We start from the raw sequence: 19,347 nt of genomic DNA, 5'->3' as shown, positions 1-19,347 counted from the left end.
TCTGCTTCACTTCTCTGGCTACTGAGAGCCAGGTGATTGTGAGCCAGGCTGCTTCTGTCTGGTGCTTTGCCACAGGCCAGACTTGCTGCTGCAGTGGTGTTTCTAGCTATGCAGCCTCAGGCTGCTGGCAAGCTCTGCACCTGTCTGGAACCTCACCTGCAAAATTCTGGCAAGAAGCAGCTCAATTCTGGAGCCAAGGCCTGACTGGGCAAGATTGGAACAGGTGTTAAGCCTCAATCACAGGTGCTGCCTGCTGCTAGCTGTATAAGCAGTCACTCACAGTATATGCTGGTACCTGGAGGCCTGCTGGGGTATGGTCCGGGCAAGGTGACCAAATATCTCTACTCCCTTACCCAGCCAGGAGCCGTCCTCTTCACCATGTATGGCTCTTTGGTTCCTTAATTCACTAGACAGTAGTACAGATCACTCCAAGCAAGTTATCAAAAGGCTCTTTGTCTCCCATCCAAAGAACCTTTACCAAGTTAGCATGCAGGAATAGAAGCTCCTAGAAGACCATGTGTGCTCAGATCATCTCAGAAAAATACCTGTAGACAGGTCAGTAGCGAGGGAAATGAGGGCAGGAGAGAGAGTGGATCCCAGTAGTTGAGGGTGCAGCCTCCAGCTCCTCTCCTGTGCACCTCTCCTGGGAAGCCTGCCTGCTGCCATCCCCCCATGCATCCTGGGAATCCAGAGATGAATCAACACTCCTCCCGACCCAAAGTTGCTCATAGTCTAGTGGAAGTGACAGTCCTGAAACTACACTGGTGGTGCAGTGTAGCAGGTATCATGGTTGGGAGATGCTAACGCAGTCCTGGGAGCAGTCTGGGAAGGGGGCAAGAGAAGGCCTCCTGGAGAAGGCACTGCTGAGCTGGCCTTAAAAGAAGAGTTAGGAGTAAGGCAGATAAAGGTGTTATAAGCAAAGGGAACAGCGTTTGCAGAGTCCCAGAGAGACCACACTCCATTTAGGACACTGAATAATACTAGGTTAACTGAGCAGGGCACAGTGCCAGCAGTGCATCATGAGTATGCTGCTGTATGTCTCAGATGCTGTGGGCTATTCGTCCTCCTCCCGGTGATGGATGGAGGCTGGAGATGCCCCATCCACTGTCCAGAAGAAGGAACCCTGTGCCCTGAAATGATGGTGAGGTGAGGGCAGAGCTTTCCACCTCGTTGCCAGGCTGGATTAGTGTGGTATGGTCCCAGGCTTGCATGGGGAAGGAAGGGCATGAGAGCTGGGGCTTGGCCCCTGTATAGTTTTTTTTTTTTTTTTTTTTGTCTTTTTCCTTTTTTATCGGTACCGGGGATCTAACTCACGACTGTCTGCTTGCAAGGCAGGCGCTTATGCCGCTGAGCTAAATCCCCAGCGGCCCCTGTATAGTTTTGACAAAGAGTTGATCTTCAGCAGTAAGTCAGTTTCTTGGGAAAGAAGAAAAAAGGGCAAGATCACAGAGGCCAGCTGAGGCCTCCATTCATGTTCAGGGGACTAGGGCTGTGGTTTCAGGAGCAACATGTTTTAAGAGAAGGGAAACTGCTTAGGCCATGATGTGATTATAGACTTGGGTTTACATTTAGAGCCTGGTACTTATTAGCTAAGGTCACAGTTGACAGATTATTTGCCCCCTTAGATTTAGCCTCACAATAGAAATGGGTACTACCCATCTTTTAAGATTGTTTTAAAATTATATAAGGTGAAACAGAGAAGCACAGAGAACCTAGTAAGTCCCCATCTAGGGCAGTTTTTAATGTTACTTGTTATTTTCTACTGTTGGTGGTGGTGTTACAGTTAGAAAGCCCTGTTGCACTGAGGCATGAAGCGTTTTTGTCTAGGCTGTCGGCCCCGATGTAGGCAGTGATCTCAAAAGAGGCAGAAACCAAAACTCTCAAAACAGACTGAGCCTCCTAATGACACAGTAGCAGAGCTGGGCAAGCAGTCTGAGAAATCCACAGGGTAAACAGGGCTACCATATCTGAATATGAGGCCTCGCTGGACCAGGCCCAAGATGGGGATTGGATGTCCATCTTCACCTGAGCCTTTTCTGTGCTAGGGCCTGAGAAGACTCTGCCCAGGAGGAGCCCAGCCTGGGTACTACCTCCCCTTTGAGGAGACTCAAGGCAGGGCCTGCAGCATGTCTCTGACTGCAGAAACAGCATTTGTGGGCCCCATTCCAGATTCCTCATCACACCTCTGAGCTGCTCCTGGAATAGCACTCCCTTTGCAGCCATCTCCAGTGGCCCTAGCTTCTCGTGCCTCTTTTTCTCTGTGAGGGCCCAGACGACGTCATGTTCCCTCCCTAGACTGTGTCTGACTGTTGCTTCTCTGCCCACAAGAGTGAACCTCATGTCATCACTACTCTGCCCTCCTCCCCTGGCATCTATGCCACATAATAATTATCACTGTCATTCTCTTCTTTTCCTGCCTGTGTTCTTATTGGTCTTTCTTCTTCTGCTCTGCTTCTTCTGCTTCTTCTGCTTCCTCCTCCTGTTCCTCCCAACATCCCTTGAATTCTTCTATTCACTGGCATAATGACCCTATTAGATAGGTACTATTGTCCCCATTGCCCCATTGTAGACCAGGAAACAAGCAGAGAGGGCAAGTAGCTTGGCTAAGGTCACCCAGCTAAGTAAGTGGTAGAGCTAAAGTTAAATTCCAATAGCACTTTTTTTTTTTTTTTTTGGCCCCAGGGATCAAACTCAGGACCTTGCCCTTGCTAGGCAGGTGCTTATGCTACGGAGCTATATTCCCAGCCCAAACAGGAATTTCTGGGAACACAATCCGACCGCATACCTTCCTGCTTAGAATCCTCAGTTGATCAACTTTTACCTGCGATGGCCTATGAGAATGCTGAGAGCTACTTCCACATGCCAGACACTGGGCTATATTTGCATGCATTAATTCAGCAATTCTACAAGGCAGGTACTCTGAGTACTAGGAAGTGGCAGAGCTACATTTTGGGCTTAAGATACTTCACTGTACCCACTGCACCTTAACACTCCTCATTTTACTAATCTCATTCAAATCCAAATCTCTCACCTCCTCAGGAGCTAGCTGTCTTTGTTTGTTTGCTGAATCTCCTCTGGCATCTATTCATTTGTTCAAGTCTCTCTCACTTTGACAATAAAAGCCCTCTCTCTAGCTCATCGTCATCCTCTCTCCTTCCTTCCTCATCCAGGTTTTTAGGAAGAGTTATCACTATCCTAGCATCCTTGCGTTTACCCCTTCTGTTTCTCAAGCTCTCCAGCCTGGCTTCCAGACCTATTCCTCTGACAGTAACCTGTTTGATTCCAAGCCCTGTAGAAACAGCCTTGGCCCTTCCAATGAAAAAACAATTCATCAGCAAGTATTTCTGGGGCACAGTGCCTGGTTCTAGGAAGAACCCAGTAGGCAAAAGCCTGGGAAGCCTCCTTGATTCCTCATCTTCTTTGCCTTCCACATTCAATCATTCAGTCTCTAAATCTATAACCATTCATTCTTTTTTTGTTTTTTTTGATCGGTACTGGGATTGAACTCACGACCGCCTGCTTGCAAGGCAGGTGCTTATGCCGCTGAGCTAAATCTCTAGCCCTTAATGACTACTCATTCTACAAATATCTTGCTTAGCCTATTTCAGCAGCTTCTTTATTATTATTATTAAATTTATTGCTACAATTTAGATACATAAAATGATCCTATTTATCACAGGGAGTTTGTACTTTTATATGATATATCTTAATTCCTCGTTTTTTCCCCAATACCTTCACCTCCCTTCAACTCCTCTTTTCCTCTGTATTTTTTAAATTTTACTTAAAGAGAGTAAAACAAAACAAAGCAAACTGAAACAGAACAAAGCAGAGTAGAGTAAAACATGCAAATAACACAGGATTTCAGAAAAAGACAGTGGGAAATCAACAGTGGCTACCATACTGTCTCTTGTTTTCTTCAAAATAGTTGTCTATACCTTCATACACAATAAGTTAATACACATCAAAATAGTATAAAAGCAATCAAAACACAAGAATGAGAGCCCTTAGGGCTTTCAAGACCAGACACTAGAAAATCAATAATAGTTACCATAATGTCTCTTGTTTTCTTCCAAATAGCTGTCCATACCTAATATATGTTGGAATCAAATAATTGAAAACAGACTAAAATCAATCAAAACCAAAAATAAAAGCATTAATGGCTTTTGAATCAAAATGATAGGAAATCATCAGTAGCTACCATGGTATCTCGTTTTCTTCACTGTAGTTGTTCACACTGTCACACACACTCCTGGCAAGCACAAGGTCGTGAGTTCAATCCCTGGTACCCAAACAACAACAACAACAAATACTGTCACACATATTAAATCAATTCTTATAAACCCGTTAGGTGAAGTTCTAGGCATTCTAGATGAATGCACGTATTCATCTATCCTTTCTGTATTAGAAGGAAAAAAAAAAAAACAAATAAATAACTATAACTAAGAGCCCAAAATAATAACAATGTACACTTTCAAAACGAGGTAGTAGGGACATAACAATTTTTGTCGTTTTGCATAGTTATCTTCAAAAGTCTTAGAATTACCAGATATAGTCATGCAAAATTAATTTAGTCCTATGGATGTTATCTGTTTTGTTCCAAGAAGTAATAGAATTAGTAGTATAATCATCTTAGTATTCTTAATTGTATATATACAAATTTGTATCTTATTTCATTTATCTTCCTTCTTTTCTCCTCTGTATTCACAAAGCTTTGTTTCCATTTTATCCTTTTATCAATTTTTCTTTTCCTTTCCTTCCTTTCCTCTCCTCTCTCCCTAGTTCCTCTTTGCTTTTGAACAGTTTCTTCCCATTTCACAATATCTGTTGTACATTTTGGTCCTTATTTACTCTTACAGTTTCTCACATCAGAGAAATAATGCAATACTTACATGTGTGTGTCCTATTTATTTCACTCAAGAATATGATCTCAAGGTGCATCCACTTAGCTAGAAATGTCTTAAGTTTATCCTTCTTTATAGGTGAGTAGTACTCCAGTGTATTAAAAAAAAACACATCTTTCTTTATCCATTCGTCTGTTGATGGGCATGCATATATTCTTTAATTCTTTCAAGAAGATACCCAGAAGGGAGACAGCTGCTGGGTCAAATGGGACCTCTCATCCTAGTATTTTGAGAAATCTCTGTACTGATTTCCACATTGACTGTTCCAGTCTACACTCCTACCAGCAGTGGAAAAGAGTTCCTTTTTCCCCACAGTCACACTAGCATTTATTGTTATTAGTTGATTTCTTTTTTTTTTTTTTTTTATTGGTACCGGGGATTAAACTCACGACCGCCTGCTTGCAAGGCAGACACCTATGCCGCTGAGCTAAATCCCCAGCCCCTATCAGTTGATTTCTTGATGATAGCTATTCTTCCATCACTGAGATGGAATCTGAGCACTGTTTTAATTCACGTCTCTCAAATGATCAGCAATGTTGAACATTTTTTCAACTATTTATTTTCTGTTTCTACTTCTTCATCTGAGGAGTGTGTATTCATCTCAGATGCCCATTTATGAACTGGGTCTTTAAATTTTGGAGGGTTTGGTTTTTTAAATTCTTTATATGTTCTAGATATTAGTCCTTTCTCTGAAGGACAACAGGATAAAAATTTTTCCCGTTCCGTGGGTTGTCTTTTCTCCCTATCGTTGATTTCTTTTGCAGTCCAAAGGCTTTTTAATAGGATACGATCCCAGTTGTCAATTATTTGTAATATTTCCCAAGCAGGGTTTTGTCCATAAAATCTTTGCCTATACCTGTGTCTTCAAGAGTTTTACCTATTCTCTCTTCCTACAGATTGACCATTTCTGTTTTAATATTTAGATCTTTGACCCATTTTTATTTTAGTTTAGTGCATGGTGAGACAGACAGATCTAGTTTTAGCCTTTGCATGTGGAAAGCCAGTTTTTCCAGCACTGTTTATTAAAGAGGGTTTCTTCCAGTGAACATGTTTGCCCCTTTGTCAAAGGTAAGGTGGCTGAGTATGTTTGGAGTTGTGTCTCAGCAGCTTTTTATTTCCTGTCCATGTTCCACATCAGTAGTCAGAAGAACCATACTAAAGCATCCTTTAGGGTGGTTCCTTCTCTTAATGAATGGTTGCCCATTGCCTAGATGCACCAGTTCAGTGTTCCCTGTCATTCTGGCACATTAGCACCACTTGGACATTGGTCATTTGAAAAGGGGCCCCCTTAGAATTTCTGAATGAGAGCTGGGTTAGGATGCAGTGGTGCATGCCTGTAATCCCAGAACTTGAAATGTTGAGGCAAGAGGATCGTTGCGAGTTCGAGACCAGCCTGGGCTACAAAGTAAGCTCAAGGCCAGCTTGAACTGCAGAGTGAGACCCTGTCTCAAAAAGACCAATAAATAAATAAATAAGAATTTCCGAATGAGAAATTCTGGGAGTAGGTGCAACAGTCTGTTTTAACAAGTTCGCTGGGTGGTTCAGAGACAGACTTAAGTGTGAAAACCACTGACTTGCAGGATGAAATTCAAACTCCTTAGCATAGCATAGCAGTCATGAGCCAGACCTTTCCACTCTTTCTTACACACCCAACATGTATATAACTCTCTTATGATACAAAAAACAGTGTCCTATTCACATCTCCCACTTTCACCTACGACCCCTCCCAGGAGGACTGTGTTAGGTGGTCATCCTCTAGGCCTCTGGGGGACAAGAATGGCATTGTTTATGTCTGTAAGCCCAGAACTTCCAACAGGGATTGAACATAATTGGCAAAGCTAAAGGAATAAATAAAGGTGGACACTAAGGCCAGCGTGAGGCAGTCACTTCTGACGAATCAGGGTTCTGACCCTAGTCTTTAGCTCTGAGTCAGGGCTCTTTCCTCTCAATTCCACTGTCTCTCACTTTCATTGCCTAGGAAATGATTCTTTTGGACTCAGACCATTGCATCCCCTTGCTTTCTTTTTGCTTCTCTTGGGAATGTCTTCACCGTATTTGATCTTTTTTCTGCAGCTCCAAGATCATTCTCCTTGATAAAGAAATGAAAACTAAACAGTCCCTGGCGCCCTGCTTCTTTTGAGTTATCTATCAGGATCACATGGTCTGCCTCAAGCCGACTCCTCTTTTTGTTCTTTGCTTTTTCCAAATATAGCTTTGAAAAAGGTTTTTTGACCCTTTCCTCATAACACTCATCTAAATAAATTCCAAGTGGACTATAAAAAGTAAATTATAAAAAATATAGCCAAAGGAAATTTTGCAGTAGAAATCAAATCTTTATACCTTATGCAAATTTAAACAAAGAAAAGACTATGCCACAGAACTTTGAAAAGTATGTTTAGAAAATATGAGAGATAGCATAGTGACTCATCTGTGATCTCAGCACTTGGAGACTTAGGCAGGAGGAGTGTGAATTCAAGGCTAGCTAGTTTACTACATAGGGAGACCCTGTCTCAAAAAAAAAAAAAAAAATAAGTGGGGAGGATGGTATTTTCATGAAGGTCGATAAAACCACTGGGGCTGAGGATACAGCTCAGTGGTACAGTGACTGCCTGACATGCACAAGGTCCTAAGTTTGATTCCCAGCACCAGAAAAACAAAACCATTGGAAGCCCAGCAGCTAAGGGTAAAGAGATACTCAGGTTATAGAGGAAAAAAAGATAATAACAAACAGAAAAATGTGTCCTGCCCAACAGAAAATAATCATGTACAGGCAACAGGGTTCCACTTGTCAGCTAGCACATTGTCAAAGAATTTGTTTAAGCTATGACACAGAATACTGGCAAGAATACAGTGATTGTCATTCTCAAAGGCAACTACTCAGAGTATCTAGGAAGACAGTGATTTTGGAAAGGAAACACTTGATGCCAAGAAGAAGGCAAAACCTGTATGCAAAGATTTTCTTTAGTATTGTAGCCAAACCCAAGTATGACTAGGGTATTACTGGATAGATGACAGTTCCACTACTAGCTGAGAAACAGCAGCTGCCCTGGGGAGGTTGCAGCCTGTTCCAGCCATCACTGCCATTCTTCCCTTGTGCTTTCCATACGGCAAAGGTTGAATTCACAGTTAAAAACTGAAATCAGCCTCTTCCTCAGCCGTGGCCACCTGGACCCTGCTATAACGACTGAGTAGGACAGGGTGCACCAACACTTGATATCCTACACTCACCTGCAGTGTCAGCCACTCTCTGAGAAGTGAGGCTGAGCACGGTAAACACTGCCTATATGCTGGGCAAAATGCCCAGCCACAGGGCCAGGAGGGACTGTGTCAGGGAAAATAATAGGCCCTGGCACAAGGGAACAGATGCCGCCTTGGTCAAGAGAGTCCAGTCTCCCCATTACTTGATTCTAGGATACTTAGTTCTCAGACCCTAACTGTTTCAGCCTCTTATTATAGAACTGTTTCAGATACAGAGAACAGCAGCACTGGCAAAGTAAATGGTGCATTTATTCAATTAACAATAATTTCAGAGCTGGGCATGGTGGCACTCTCAGCACTCCTGGAGGCTGAAGCAGCAGGATTACAAGATCAAGCCCACCCTGGGCAGTTCAGTGGCTTAAGACCATGTCTCAATACTTAGCAATAAAATAAAATTTTAAAAGGAGGGGGTTCTGGGAATGAAGCTCAGTGTGAAGGCCCTGAGTTCAATCCCCAGTAGCTCAAGGAAAAAAAAAATTGAGTATAAATAGTTGTGCCATCCTTAGATATGGGCAGTGGTACCCTACTCTAGCCCTCCAGCCATATCCTTGGCCATGAAGTAAAGAGGAATATGTAATGCCAAGAGAAAAACAGCAATGCCAAGCCCATCCAGCCTTGCAGGACCATTAGCAGGTTTTGGAAACTTCCAGATTTCTTGCTGAACAGTGCCACATCTCTCCTCCTGTGGGCAAAATACAACTCTGCTGATTCGTAAGCCCAGGAGTGCTATTTGCCCAGGCCATGAGCAAAGCTTAAACATGCAGGGTGAGAAGTGCCCAAGCACAGTTCATAGGGTGTGGGAAAGGAACAGGAATAAGTGGGCCATTGCCAGCTCTTCCTACACTACTATGGCCCAACACAGATCCCCCACAGTCAGAAATTCCATCCTGACCTGTAAAACATTTTTCAAGGAAGGATAGACGAGCAGCTTAATAATTTGGTTTATAAGTTACAAATATCTTAGTCTCAATTTTAAACATTGCAGTGTATGGACATCCATTTGTAATTTGGACCCCATAAATGTTAAAGGTGGGCCTTCACAGGTATGGGAGTGAAGGTTAGCCATAAGCCTAGGAACACAGTCCATTGAGTCTTAAGAGGCCAGAGCCACATCAGGAAGTTTATGTCTTGTCCTGAGCACTAATAATTGCGGAAGCTAACAAAAGCTAACTGTGTGCTAACCATTTTATACATGTAACCTTTAACATGACTCAAAAACAGAATAGTCAGAACTTTTATCCATATCCTCATTCCAAGATGAGGATATTCCATAATGAGACTTAGAAAATACGAAGATCATGCCTTGGAGCACAGAGTTGCTGGGGTGTTAGGGTTGAGACCTAGACCCACACTCTTAGCTGTCGCACATGCTGTCTCCCAGAGCATGGAGAGCCACTGACGCTTTTATACCCGAGAGTGTCAAGATCAGACACATGCAGGGAGGCTAGGGGACTGAAGAAAGGCAAGATGGTGGTGTAGAGTGACTCCATCAGAGTTGGCAGTTTGTCCTAAGGCAGTAGCCATGGGGAGGATCAGGAGTGGACACATCTGCCCTACTCTTAACTGTGAAAAGCCAGCCAGGGCTGGTCTTTACCTGCAGACCTCTCAGACATGGCATCCTGGAGGAGAGTCAGGAAATAACATCACAGGAGCCTGATGGAAATGTGCTTTCTTCCCACATCCTTCCTCCTGCTCCTGGCTGTTCTGACAGAGCAAAGTAGGTTGCATCAGCAGGAGACTGGCAGCTCCACACTAAGCAGCCCAGTTGAGGAGCAGCAGCCGGGCCCAGACTTGACTGAGGTGGGGACATTCCTGGAGGAGGCGAATTCAGCAAAGAATGCACCCCCAGGGGTCTTGGGTAGAGGTGTGACCCTCTGTGATGATAGTTGTGTCCTGTGTCAGAGAATTAGTATGTGATGGGCCTTAAACCAGATTTGGACCCCTCAGGCCTGGCAATGTCACCTAGCAGCAGGCAGGCCTGCAGTTCCCACCACCCATCTGCAGGTGCCAGAGGGAAAATCTGGCTCTCCTATTTGAATGCCTGGGTATACGCAGGTGTAGACCTGTGAAGGTGTGGATGTGTGCTGGTCTTTCTTTGTGGTGGTTGACATTTCCAACCACACCCTCTGCATCAACCTCTTGGTTCTGCAACACTCCAGTATGATAGTAAGATTTATTAAGTTGTCATTGTATACCAGACACTGTGCCAGATGTTATAAACCACACAGAATGTCATTTTATCCTCTCAACTCTGGGAAGTGGGTCTTGTCATCCTTGTTTTATGCAAGAGGAACTTGAGGCTTAAAGAGATGACATGATGTGCCCCAGGTCACAGAGATGTAGAATCAGAATGTGAACCTCAGTTTTCCATCCTGCAAAGCCTGTGCAATGGTATGCAAAAGGTTATGTGTCTGTGCCTGTGTGCTCTTCCAAGAAGAAGAGCTATGGGGTTTTTGTTTGTTTTTAGGAGACAGGCTGGGACATTTTTAGTATCCCGTATTTTTATGGCTGGAGAAAAAAAGAAATATTCAAATCACATCTGTGTCTTACTGGTTCTCCTTCCCTGAAATTACTGAGGACACTGATCTGTAGGAAAGAAGAGCAGAAGGACTTCAGTGGTAGCAGCAGTGTCCTGTTATCTAATGTGGGACTCTTTGGGACTTGGGCCCCAATACAAGGTTCCTTTCTCCCCAGGGCTGACACTATCCCCAGCCAGTACTACCAGTCCATAGGTGGTCCACTAACACTGACTGGCTTGGCCATTTTTCTACGTTCCAGTTCCTCTGGGTTCTACTGTCCTGTCTATCACACACACACACACACACACACACACACCTTTCCCACAGATGCAGAAAAAGAGCAGAAGAGCAAGATAAACTTGGCATTTACTCACTATTCCGATGTATTGAGATTGAGATGTCTGCCCTGAGGGCCTTTGAGCTGACCCGTGGAAGAGAGAAAGTGTCCGCCAGAGAAAGAAATACTGCTGCAGAGGTGGGAGACAGGAGAAGGGAGTGGCTGGAGCCAAGACAGTCCACTGCAGGGGTAGCTGCAGAGGAGGCTCAGCAGGGCCATTTCCGCTGTGGAGGTCATGTCATCTATTACCACTCAGGATGCCTTCTCACTGCCCAACTGGCCTGAGCTACAGGAGAGATTCAAATGGGAGCCCTACCCTGGTACATAGCACACCACTAATGTGCACTCAACCTAAATAATATCATTTAATTCTCACAGCAGCCTAAGGTAAGTACTAGCAGTGTCCCTAATATATCCAAAATAAACCTATGTATTTGTGGCTCAGAACCTCCATATAGTAAGCAACCAGAGCTAAAGGTAAACCCCAAGAAAAGGATCTTTTTTTATTTGTTCTTTGAGACAATGTCACATCACCCAGTCCAGGCTGGCCCTGAACTCACAGTGATGCTGCTGCCTCAGCCTCCTGAGTGGTAGGATAATAGGTGTGTTCCATCACTCCCAGAAAGACCAAGGAGTTTAACTCTGTGTTTTGTTGCCTCTTGAAGGATAGATGTCAGTTCTTCCTTGGGCCAAAGAAGGTCAGAAAGGACAGGAGAGAGGCAGGTACTGGGTAGGTGGATCACGTGGGGGCAGGAATGGAGTACTAGAGACCAGAAATAGCAGCAGGAGCACGGAAGTGAGAATTAGTAGCATCTTCAGAAGGGCTAGTAGTATACACAGAACTTTGATGTGTTCTGATTTGGTTTTTAAGACCTCTCTGGCAGAGTAGACACTAGTTTGGGAGGCAGAGGCAGCCTGTCCTAGGCACTGACTCTGAGTGTTTAATATGCAAATGGATTCAACAGTTGTGTAGCATTTATGCTCCAGTCATTCTGCTGAGCTTTGGAGTGTTGAACAACCATCGATTGACCAGTCATCACGATAGTCTAGACAGCAGGGTGATGAGGCCTGAATACGTCTCTAAGGAGGCGTCTCAGGAGACCAGAGCAAAAGGACCAGATAATCAGTAGGAAAGAGGGACAAGAGAGAGTAGAGGAACTCTGAAGATTGCAGGTTTCTGGTTTGGAAGATAGATAGGCAGAAGAGAAAGAGGACACAGGAGGACAAACATCTTGGGAAACAAGACATTGTTATGCCTAACAACAGAAGTAGTGATATAAATTATCAATGTGACAAAATTCTCAAACACAATGTTACATCGATGGGTCACATATTATTTAACCAAACCACTGTTGTAAATTCTTGGAGTATTTTTTCTGGTTTTTCAGTTTTATAAAAACACTGTATGTGTGGTGGTCCACTCCTGTAATCCCAGCACTTGGGAGGCTGAGGCAGGAGAGTCTTTGCAAATTCAAGACCACCCCCGGCTACAAAGAGAGCTGAAGGAACTGGAAACAAATATCCAAAGGCAATGAATAGAGAAGACCGGATCTCCCCCAAAGGAAAAATTTTAAAAAGGAGGGCTGCTTCTTTCCCTTTTCATTTCATCCAAGCTATAAACCTGTTGGTTCATGCCACCCACATCTGGGGTGGGTCATCTGTCTTGAGTTTGCATCCTGCGTGTCAATCCCAGATGTACTGAAAGCTTTACTAATGTGCTAGGCAGTTCTTCCTCCAGTAAAGCTGACACATCACAGTTAACAATTACATATACATATCTTAGTGTGTAAAAATATTATCCAGTTATTTTAATGTCTAATTCTTTGTCACTAGTGAGTTAATTTTTTCATGCTTATTGACTTTTTTAATGACTTGTATTCATTTTATGGGGCCTCATTGATTTTTTAAAATTTTTATTTTATGAGTACATATTACACTACACAAAGTTTATATTCATCTTGAGTAGGTATATCTATTTAACACAGCTTGTTTCTTTTTCTAAACTTTTTCCCACCCACTTCCATCCCCTTTCCCTGTTTTCATTCTTGTTATTCACATTGACTTTTATGAGTTTTTAAAATACTAATTTATCATTTTTGACAAATTTCTTTTCTTTCTCTTTTTTTTCTTTTGTTTTTGTTTTTTGTTTCCCTCTTGATTTTGTTGTGTATTTTAGATATAACAAAGTACTTAAAAATGTAAAGTCATAGTTTGGCATGGCAGTGCACTTGTATAATCCCAGTACATGGGAGGCTGGGGCAGGCATATTGCTGTGGCCTTAAGACCAACCTGGGCTGCAAAGTGAGTTCAAGGCCAGCCTGAACTGTGTAGTGATACCTTTTCTCAAAAAAGACCAAAAAAAAAAGGAACATAAAGTCATAATTTTTTACTTCCTTTATTTTATTAATGTTTAGAAAGCTTAGGGACAAAATCTGCACCTAAATTTTCTTTTATCCTTTCTAAAATTTAGGGGGTTTTTTTGTTTTGTTTTGTTTTGTTTGGGTTTTTTTTGGTACAGTATGAGGAAAGGATGTCCTAAATGGCAAATTTTGACTTATCACTTGTTCTCCCTAATGGTGGAACGTCCATTATCATAACCTGTACAAATGTTGATTCTTTTTCAAGGATCATTGTCTTGAATTTTGTTTTGTTTTGGTGAGATAGAATCTTTCTATGTAATTCAGGCTGGCCAGCCTCTTAACTCAGTGTGATCCTCCTGCCTCAGCCTCTTGAGTGCTGGGATTATGGGCATGTGCCACCACACCTGGTTGTCTTGATTCTTACATGTATATCACTGTTTGATAAAAATTCATAGATACCCAAAAATCTAATTTTTAACTGGCATTATTTTTACCTTTTACTTCTTTGGGACACATTTTTAGAATACTTCTGATACATTTCAAAAATCCTATTGAAGTTGTTCTTAGAATGATGTTAAGTCTGTACATTAATCTGAGAGGAGGTGGCATCATGTTAATATTCAGCCTTTCCCTCCAGGAATATGGTTTGTCTCCCACTTTTTAAAGTGGTCTGAGATCAGTCTCAATACAGGGTCATAGTTTTCTTCATATAGGCCCCTCTTCAGATTTCTGAAGTTTATTGTTCAGTGTTGGGTATTTTTTGTTATGACTATAAATGAGGTCTGTTTTTTAAATCTGTTGTTTCTTCCTGATATGCTAAATAATCTTAGCCATTCTAAGTTTAATTGATTCCTTTTAGGTTTTCTGGGCAAATAATAAACTGACTGGAAGTCACAGTTACTTTGTTGTTGTTACATTTTAGATAGACGTAACATTCATCTAGGAATGCTATGCATGCTGTATCTTGCTTTTTCTGTTTTCCCAGTCCCCTCCCCTTTCTTCAACCCTCCTTGTTGGCAAAAAGCTGTGTTTCCATTTTTTCCTTCAGTTTTCTTTTTTTCTCCTTCCTTCCTTTCTTCCTTTCCCCCTCCTCCTTCCCTTGCTCCTTTCTCATTTGAAAATTTTCTTCCCCTTTCCAAATACCTGTTATGTATCTTGGTCCTTATTTATACTTTCACTTTCTCACACCAGAGAATGCAGTGTTTCAGCACTGGATGTCTGACTTACTTCATTTAAGAATATGGTCTCAGGGTGCATCCATTTAGCTAGAAGTGTCCCAAGCTTGTCCTTGATGGCCGAGTAGTACTCCATTGATATTAAAAAAGAATATCTTTATTCCCTCATCAGTTGATGGGCATTTAGGTTGTTCCCAAGATTTAGCTTTTACAAACTGTAATATACTACAGACATGGGTGTGCATATATCTTCATTGCAGTATGATGCATTTAATTCTTTCAGGAAGATGCCACGTGGGATGGCTGGGTTGAATGGAATCTCTAGTTTTAGTTTTCTGAGGAATCTCCATACTGATTTCACAGCTTATATTCTCACCAGCAGTGAAAAGGACTTCTTTTTTTCCCTACATCCTTGCCAGCAATTTGTTATTGGTTAATTTCTTGATGATAGCCATTCTTTCTAGAGTGAGATAGGATCTCAGCATTGTTTTAATTTGTATCTCTCAAGTGACCAGCAATGTTGAACATATTTATTTGCCACTTCTATTTCTTTTTCTTTTTCTTTTTTTTTTTTTGTCTTTTTCCCTTTTTATCGGTACCAGGGATTGAACTCACGACTGCCTGCTTGCAAAACAGGCCCTTATGCCGCTGAACTAAATCCCCAGCCCCGCTACTTCTATTTCTTCATCTGAGAAGTCTATTCATTTCAGATGCTCATTTTTGAACCCTGTCTTTAAATTTCGGAGGGTCTTATTTTGTTGAGTTCTTTATATATTCTAGATATTAGTCCTTTATCTGAGGAGCAGCTGACAAAAATTTTTTCCCACATTGTGGATTGTCTCTTCACTCTGTTGGTGGTTTCTTTTGCTGTGCAAAATCTTTTTAATAAAATGAGATCCCAGGGCCGGGGATATAGCTCAGCAGCATAAGCACTTGCCTGCCAAGTGCAAGGTCCTGGGTTTGGTTCCTAGTACGAGAAGAAAAAAAAAGATGAGATCCCAGGTCAGGCATGGTGGTTCATACCTGTAATCCCAGCACTTGGGAGGCTGAGACAGGAGGATTGCTGTGAGTTTAAGGCCAACCCTTGCTACAAAGTGACTCAAGGCCAGTGTAGTGAAAACCCATCTCAAAAAGACAAAAATATAATAATGATAACAATAAAAACAAAAGATGAGACCACAGTTGATATTTCTTGTGCAGGGTTTTGTTCATAAAATCTTTGCCTACACCCATGTCTTCAAGAGTTCTACCTATTCTGTTTTTCAGCAGATTTATTGTTCCTGTTTTAATGTTTAGATCTTTGATCCATTTCAATTTTAGTTTAATGTATGATGAAGAATATGGCTCCAGTTTTGATCTTTGGTGTGTAGCACCATTTATTAAAGAGGCCATCTTGCTTCCAGTGAAGGTGTTTAGCCTTTTTGTCAAAGATAAGGTGGCTGAGTTTGCCTGGGGTTGTTTCTGCCTCTGCTTACCTGTTCCCTTGATTCTCAGGTCAGTAACAGTTAGTTTGGAGCTAGTGGTGATCTTTCTGGCTTTGGGGTTGGATTTCGACTTCCTCCAGCAGTGCGCAGGAGCCTGACTGCAAGAGTAGAAAAGTGGAAGAATGGATTGATGTTAAGGTCCATTTTCCAGTCTAGGGCAGTAGAAGGACAAGCTAGCCAAGGGTCTCACAAGATACTGGTTGAAGTGTTTGCTGTAAGATTTAGACCAGGAAGGGCTGGGGGACCCAAAGGTCACCGTGTAGTGGGTGAGAGAAAGGGAAAGGTTTAGGAGAGACGGTTATGGCCCTGAAACAGACAAGATGTCAGGCTTGAAGAGTGACACTTCTCCAGGATGGTATGCAGATCCCTGAGGGAAAGTATCTCATTTTACAGTTAATGAAGCTGATGTCACCCGACTCTAAATAGTAGCAGAACTGTGATTTAAGTGTTATTCTGCTGTTCTTTAGAGCTCATATTTTTGTCTTTATTTTTTAGGTTCGCTGTAGCACTGTTGAGAAGCCAGGAGAGTGAGCAGAAGGGAAGAGAGGCAAGCTCCGCAGAGTAGATAGGAGGGAGAGGCGAGGTTCCTGACAGTGCAGTGGGGAGACAGGATACCTGGACCCTTAGGTCTTCCCATTGGCCCCCGGATCCCTTCCCATTTGCCAGAGCAGCATTTCTGAGAGCATCCTACGGCCTGTACCTGCCCTGTAGCTCACTGTGTGTCCTGTGTTATACACCATGGCCCCAACACATGCTCATTTTTCCCTGCACTTCCCCATGTGTCTGTCACACATCCGTTGTCCTTCTGTACCTCTCTTCCCATTTACCTGTGCTCACTTTGGGTCCCTACCACTTATCTGACCCCTCATTAGTATATGCCTAGCTCATGCCCATTTACACTGTATCCTCAGAGTGCATCGGATGGCTTCTGGAAATCTGTGGCCACTCGAGTCCCCAAGGAGCCCCCCGAGATTCGCATCCTCAACCCATATTTCATCCAGGAAGCCGCCTTCACCCTCATCGGACTGCCTTTCAACAATGGCCTCATGGGCCGGGGGGTGAGACTCTGGACCTGGGGAGAGGGAGGAAGAGAGCAGGGCCAGAGGTGCTGGGAAGGGAAGGCTGGGTAGCCATGGTCCTGGGAGGGAACACACTGGGGAGGAAGGCTCCTCCTTGGGAATGGAGCATTACCAGGTCTGTGGAGTTATCTGAACCTCAGCACTCTGGCTAAACTTTACACGCTTCCTCTCTGCCCTCCTCCAGAATATCCCGACCCTTGGCAGTGTGGCAGTGACCATGGCACTGCATGGCTGTGATGAGGTGGCAGTTGCAGGCTTCGGCTACGACATGAGCACACCAAATGCACCCCTGCACTACTATGAGACCGTGCGCATGGCAGCCATCAAGGAGGTTCGAGTGGATATGGGGACAGAACCTGAGCAGAGCCAAGGGAGGGGGCTTCCAGAACCTGGGCTTGGACTGCATGTGTCCAGCGAGAGGCAGAGGGACAGCTCCTCTGCAAGGGCTTGGCAACCCCCAGCTGAGCAGAGTCCTGAAGGCCCATCCTGTGATGACCACCAGCATCTCACCCGTCCCTCTCCCAGCCACCCCCTGAACCCAGCACCCACAGCTCATCTTCTGTCTCCGTGGGCCCTCTCCGCCCTTGCTCTCCACCCCACCCCTCACTTCTTGCTCCACACCTTCCTCATACACTAGTCTTGGCAGCAGACTGATCCGATCATTTCTGTGCATTCCCTGCCTTCCCCTTCGTTGCCCTCACATGGTCCACATCCCCACCTCCTCTACCTTTCCCTGTGTCCAAACACAGGTGAGGTGCTCTTTGTTGCCCAGAATTGTTCCCAGGTGACCCTTATGTACAGCGAACTTCGCAGACTGCGGGTCAGCCTCCTCTGGCATCTCTTCCTGTGCCGCAAGAATCTCATGTACTAAATCTGAACTCTCCTCCCATACCTTAGCGTCGACCACTAGCCTCCCATGAACCTAACCTAAGATTTGGAAATCTTGGGCCAGTGCCTCAAGTGGCTTCCCTGTCCCTGTATGTGGGTGACTGTGTGCTTTGGAAAACTTGTCTGTTCAGACTCACACTGCTATGAGTCTGGAGGCTCTGGTCTCCATGGGTTCTCATTCTCTTCACCTCTACTCATGGCACACTGTCCAGAACCTCACACTGCAGATGCTTCCAACAGTCCTCCTCCTCCAGTGAGAATGCTGAAGGTGAGCACTCTTCTCTCATTCAGCCCCTTACCACACACACACACACACACACACACACACACACACACACACACACAGGGCACAACCTCCCCGAGGTTGCCAGTGACCTACCCCAATACAGTGGCCACATCTCATCTTTCGTGATCTCCCAGAAATACTTTTTTAATGGGTGGGTCATTTCTTCCTGCTTAGATTCTAAGTCATTGCTTTCTGTTGTTCCTGTTCTTTCACTCACCCATTTCTCTCATTGTCTGTCTCATATCATTGGTTTTGGTCTACCCTCAGGAACCAAATGAGCTAACATTCTACCCCAGGTTATCTTATCTACGTGTTCTCTATGTCTACATCCTCATGTTCAGTTTCTAGCTATGTTGTGTTAGACTCTTTTGGTTTCATTTATTTTTTTCAGTTTTGTTTGTTTTTGTTTTGTTTTTTTGAGACAGGGTCTTGCTATGTAGCTCAGGCTGGCTTTGAACTCATTGTGTAGTCCAGGTTGGCCTCAAACTTGTCTCAGCCTCCCGTGTGCTGGGATCACAAGCATGCACCACCATGCCCAGTGTGTGCTCTTTTGGTTCTTGATCTAACAGAATACTGGACTCTGACTTGAAGAAAATTTTATTTCTCACAGTCCTAGTTGGCTGGAAATTGAAGATCAAGATACCAGCAGATTTAGGTCTGGCAATGACCTACTTTTTGGCTCATGGATAGTTATCTTCTCACTATGCTTATACATGGTAGACTGGGTGCGGGTACTCTCCTGAGTGTCCTGGAAGGACACTAATCCCATGAGAAAGAGCTGCTGAGGTAGAAGCTAAGAGATGGCTCGTGGTTGTGGTGAGAACAGCCTTACAGGTGCGTTAGTGAACCATGACTAGAGGCTTACAGAGGCTTACAGAGGCTAGGCGGGTGGTACCTGAATCCTCCCGCAGGACAGGAGCAGGGGAGGGTCAAGGCTGTGTGGTGGGTTTTGGATAAAGTGATTCATACAGCGCCTGCCACACCTCTGTGAATCTGGGCTGGAAATAGAGATTGAGCCACTTGCTCAGATAGTAGTCTTGTTGCAGCTTCCCAGGAAAGG

The 19,347-nt window shown here is 43.7% G+C and overlaps 1 protein-coding gene across 5 annotated transcripts in view; it reads left to right on the top strand.

The window, feature by feature from the left end:
- St3gal3 (ST3 beta-galactoside alpha-2,3-sialyltransferase 3) overlaps positions 1–19,347 on the top strand; it is a 248,703-nt gene that overhangs the window by 225,690 nt on the left and 3,666 nt on the right. For 2 of the 5 annotated variants that reach the window (XM_063236292.1, XM_063236290.1), the window contains 2 exons: positions 16,946–17,092; positions 17,298–17,444. The exons of 2 other annotated variants lie outside the window; for them this stretch is intronic. In XM_063236292.1, the coding sequence (XP_063092362.1) occupies positions 16,946–17,092; positions 17,298–17,444 (294 nt within the window). Of the gene's footprint in view, positions 1–16,945; positions 17,093–17,297; positions 17,445–18,213; positions 18,270–19,347 lie in introns of all 5 variants that reach the window. One more of the 5 variants, XM_063236291.1, reaches the window with a different exon arrangement.

Source organism: Cavia porcellus, unplaced genomic scaffold (genome assembly GCF_034190915.1).
Source record: "Cavia porcellus strain 051 isolate PalLab524CR breed Dunkin Hartley unplaced genomic scaffold, mCavPor4.1 scaffold_25, whole genome shotgun sequence".
Taxonomy (NCBI): domain Eukaryota; kingdom Metazoa; phylum Chordata; class Mammalia; order Rodentia; family Caviidae; genus Cavia; species Cavia porcellus.
Note: the sequence above shows the minus strand (reverse complement) of the source record. Positions and strands in the feature narration are given on the sequence as shown.